Source organism: Sinocyclocheilus grahami, unplaced genomic scaffold, assembly GCF_001515645.1.
Source record: "Sinocyclocheilus grahami isolate Dianchi unplaced genomic scaffold, SAMN03320097.WGS_v1.1 scaffold14707.1, whole genome shotgun sequence".
NCBI lineage: Eukaryota > Metazoa > Chordata > Actinopteri > Cypriniformes > Cyprinidae > Sinocyclocheilus > Sinocyclocheilus grahami.
In genome coordinates this window covers 1-3086 of record NW_015515453.1, presented here as the reverse complement: position 1 = coordinate 3086, position 3086 = coordinate 1, and the positions used below count along the sequence as shown (strand labels likewise).

Sequence of the window (3086 nt, the reverse complement as noted above, 5' to 3'; positions counted from 1 at the left end):
AGTTGCACATTTCAATGATTTTTAGAGGTTTAATTTTCAAAATGTTGATCATTATCTTTTTCAGATACTCATAAGACAGCCTGGGCCAGTAAAAACACTGTATAATATAAACACTTCTCAGGCATTAGCCATAGTAAACTGTAAAGCAAAGCAAAAGAGACTGTAAATTTCAGGCAGGACAGAGTGCTTACGCTGCAGGCCGCTCTGAGCAATCAATGGGCTGCTGTTTTTTTCTAGAGTTCTGAATAGGACAGTAACGAGTAAAGGGTAAAACAGAAGGGAGGAAGGTGCTTATGAAGTCAACCATCCGTCATCCCGTGCTCACTGCATTGCGCCTACTGTGGTGTGGTGAGAGCCATGTGTCAATTATGTTCTTCTTTTCTCAGAACACAGCCTCCCACCCCAACAGCCGCCTTCTGTGTTTCTACTCCTTTCCGCTCTGATCAGTCCTATGTCCTGCGTATTTCTTATCGCAAATCCTGGAGCTCTTTTTCTTTGCCCTTTCTCCATATGTTCTCTCACTCTTATATCATTCTCAATGGGAAAGCACTGGTGACTTCTGCCTTATGAAGATTGTCCAGTGTAAAAAAATAATATTAAACCAGTATTTTTGTTTTGTTTTCCTGTAATTGCAAATCAAATTGCAAAAAAAAATTAATAAAACAGACTTATGACTTGCATAAACCAAGTAAAAAAAAGATTGCGTAAAATGTTTTGTTAATTTGTCCGTAAGGTAAAATAAATAAATCAATAATAATTCATGATATTCTTGAAACAAGATGTAATATTGTAATGCCATGCATTTTCTAGAGCATTTTTTTTTAATGATGCCTAGATATTTTTACTGAAAAACAAACATAAAATATTCATTAAAATGTTTTATTTGGCTGTTTCCCAGTTCAAATGATTATGTTTTGGTATTTTCTGCCATGTATTTTTGGTTATATGTTTTGTATTTAAACCAATTACAGCTGAAAGATGACCTGGGTAGGTGATATAACTTTAATGAAATAATACATGTATTTGCTTGGACATGGGATTTTCTTGAATTCCTTACGATGGCATGAAATTTTAAACAGCATAGGAACATCTTTGCCCTTTCAATTGTCATGCAATGTGACCTTGGACCTTACAAAGTGTTTCTCTTCTACTGTTTGAATTTTTGAGCTGAACTGAGCTGCAGGTATAACACTCTGCTCATATTTAAACTCAGGCTCCAATAGCTTAGTGACAGTTTACATCGAGCCGAAGGAAATGCACCTTTTGTCCAAGTATACTCTTACCGCAAGGCTTCCCATGGGAATCCATATAATCAGGGGGATGTGCCCAATTCATTTATGCACGTCATTGCTCTTTGTTCTGAGAGCAAACAAGATCTCTATGCAAATCAGAGACTGCTGAGATCGGTGCAAACAGGCATTGACCAATTTTACAGTACGGCGAGCTCTGTTTAAAATCAATGCAAGCTTCCCTCCCCATATGTCACGTGAAGCATCAAAACATCCAACATTGTTCTTCACCGAGAGAATCAGTTAACTACGTTCAGAATCAACAACATAAATTGATGTAGGATATTTTCCCTACAGCACTGTTGCGAGATGCGCCTTTGTGCTCGTAAAACGTGCGCAAACACACACACATACCACACCATCCACACGGGCTCTATTGACAGTTTAGTAATAGTATTTTCTACAGAAAGCGCTACCTTGATGAGCTTGCACCTGATCTGCGCCGACACCATGTGGCTATTCCTGAGATTCCCGACCCTAAACATGAGGCAGAGCTTCCCGTCCCGTTGTGAGATGACCGCGTCCTGGCTGAACATGAGGGTCTCTGCGCGTTTCTTGGGCTGGGACATCTTAATGAACATACAGCCGATGAGAAATGCGTCCACGATCGAGCCCAGCAGCGACTGGAACAGGAAAAGTATGATGCCCTCCGGGCACTTCTCCGTTATGTATCGGTACCCGTAGCCTATAGTCGCCTCAGTCTCGATGAAGAACAGGAAAGCGGAGGGAAAGTTGTAAACGTTGGCGACGCACGGCGTGTACGATTCGTCGTGGCCGTGGCCGAGGTCCCCGCGGATGTACGCGATGATCCACCACATAGATGCCATGATGAGCCACGCGACTGTGTACGTTAAAAGGAAAATAAGCAGGTTCCAGCGCCACTTGAGGTCCACGAGCGTGGTGAAGAGGTCGGAGATGTACCTACTGGTCTCACCGCCAAGGTTACCGTGCTGGACATTGCATCGCCCGTTTTTCTCTACGAACCTCTGGCGCTTTCTTTTGGCCGGGGCAGAAAAGGACATTGCCCGGTTGGTGTTAACAACCTGATAGTCTTCGCCGAATTTTCGCCTGATCGTAGACATGATGCGCGAGCCACAATTGTCAGGTAAATACGCTAGAAGGATGTCTTAAGTTTCGCGCTGGTGTGTATCCACACGTACGGCGTAGCGCTCCATAGATCGACAACTTCACACTCTTGCAGCCTTTCAGTTAAGATTATCTATGTTATCCACAAATTATTAAAATGTATGGATGTGCAAAAAAAAAAGTAATTTAGTAAAAATAAAGCAAGTGCTCGCGTGTCCTCCTCGCAACTTCTCTCAGCTTGGAGATGTGAAGTGTAGATAAACTGCGACACTGAATCTGAACTGACGCGCGCTTCATCTGCCTGTACGCTTAGAGAGAGAGCGAGAGAGAGAGAGCAAATGTGCTTGTGTGTGTGTGTGTGTTCCAATCATTGAGCAGCAGCAGTAGTAGTGTGAGGAGAAAGGGGTCGTTTCTCTTGAGCATGTGTGTCTGCTGTAAAATACTAGCATTACAGTGCCATCTGCTGAGGGCATATATACAGATGAAGACTCTCCAAAAAATAAATAAAATTTAAGTGATGTTTATCAAAATCAAATGTGACAGGAATGTATAAAAGTTAACAATAATCAGATTTCCAATTTAAATAATGACAAAATAGGCTACAATAAAATAGACAAAACAAAAAAAATATATGAAAATCTATAAGGGTATATATTTTTTTGTATTTTTGAAAGAAATTCAGTACAGCAAGTGTTACTATGCTTTTTATTT

At 41.1% G+C, this 3086-nt stretch overlaps 1 protein-coding gene across 1 annotated transcript in view; it reads right to left on the bottom strand.

Moving 5' to 3' along the window:
• LOC107579154 (G protein-activated inward rectifier potassium channel 1-like) overlaps window positions 1–2661 on the bottom strand; it is a 4530-nt gene extending 1869 nt beyond the window's left edge. The window contains exon 1 of the mRNA XM_016265014.1: window positions 1706–2661. Within this exon, the coding sequence (XP_016120500.1) occupies window positions 1706–2371 (666 nt within the window). The 5' untranslated portion in view covers window positions 2372–2661. The remainder of the gene's footprint in view (window positions 1–1705) is intronic.
• Between the last annotated feature and the right edge of the window lie 425 nt (window positions 2662–3086).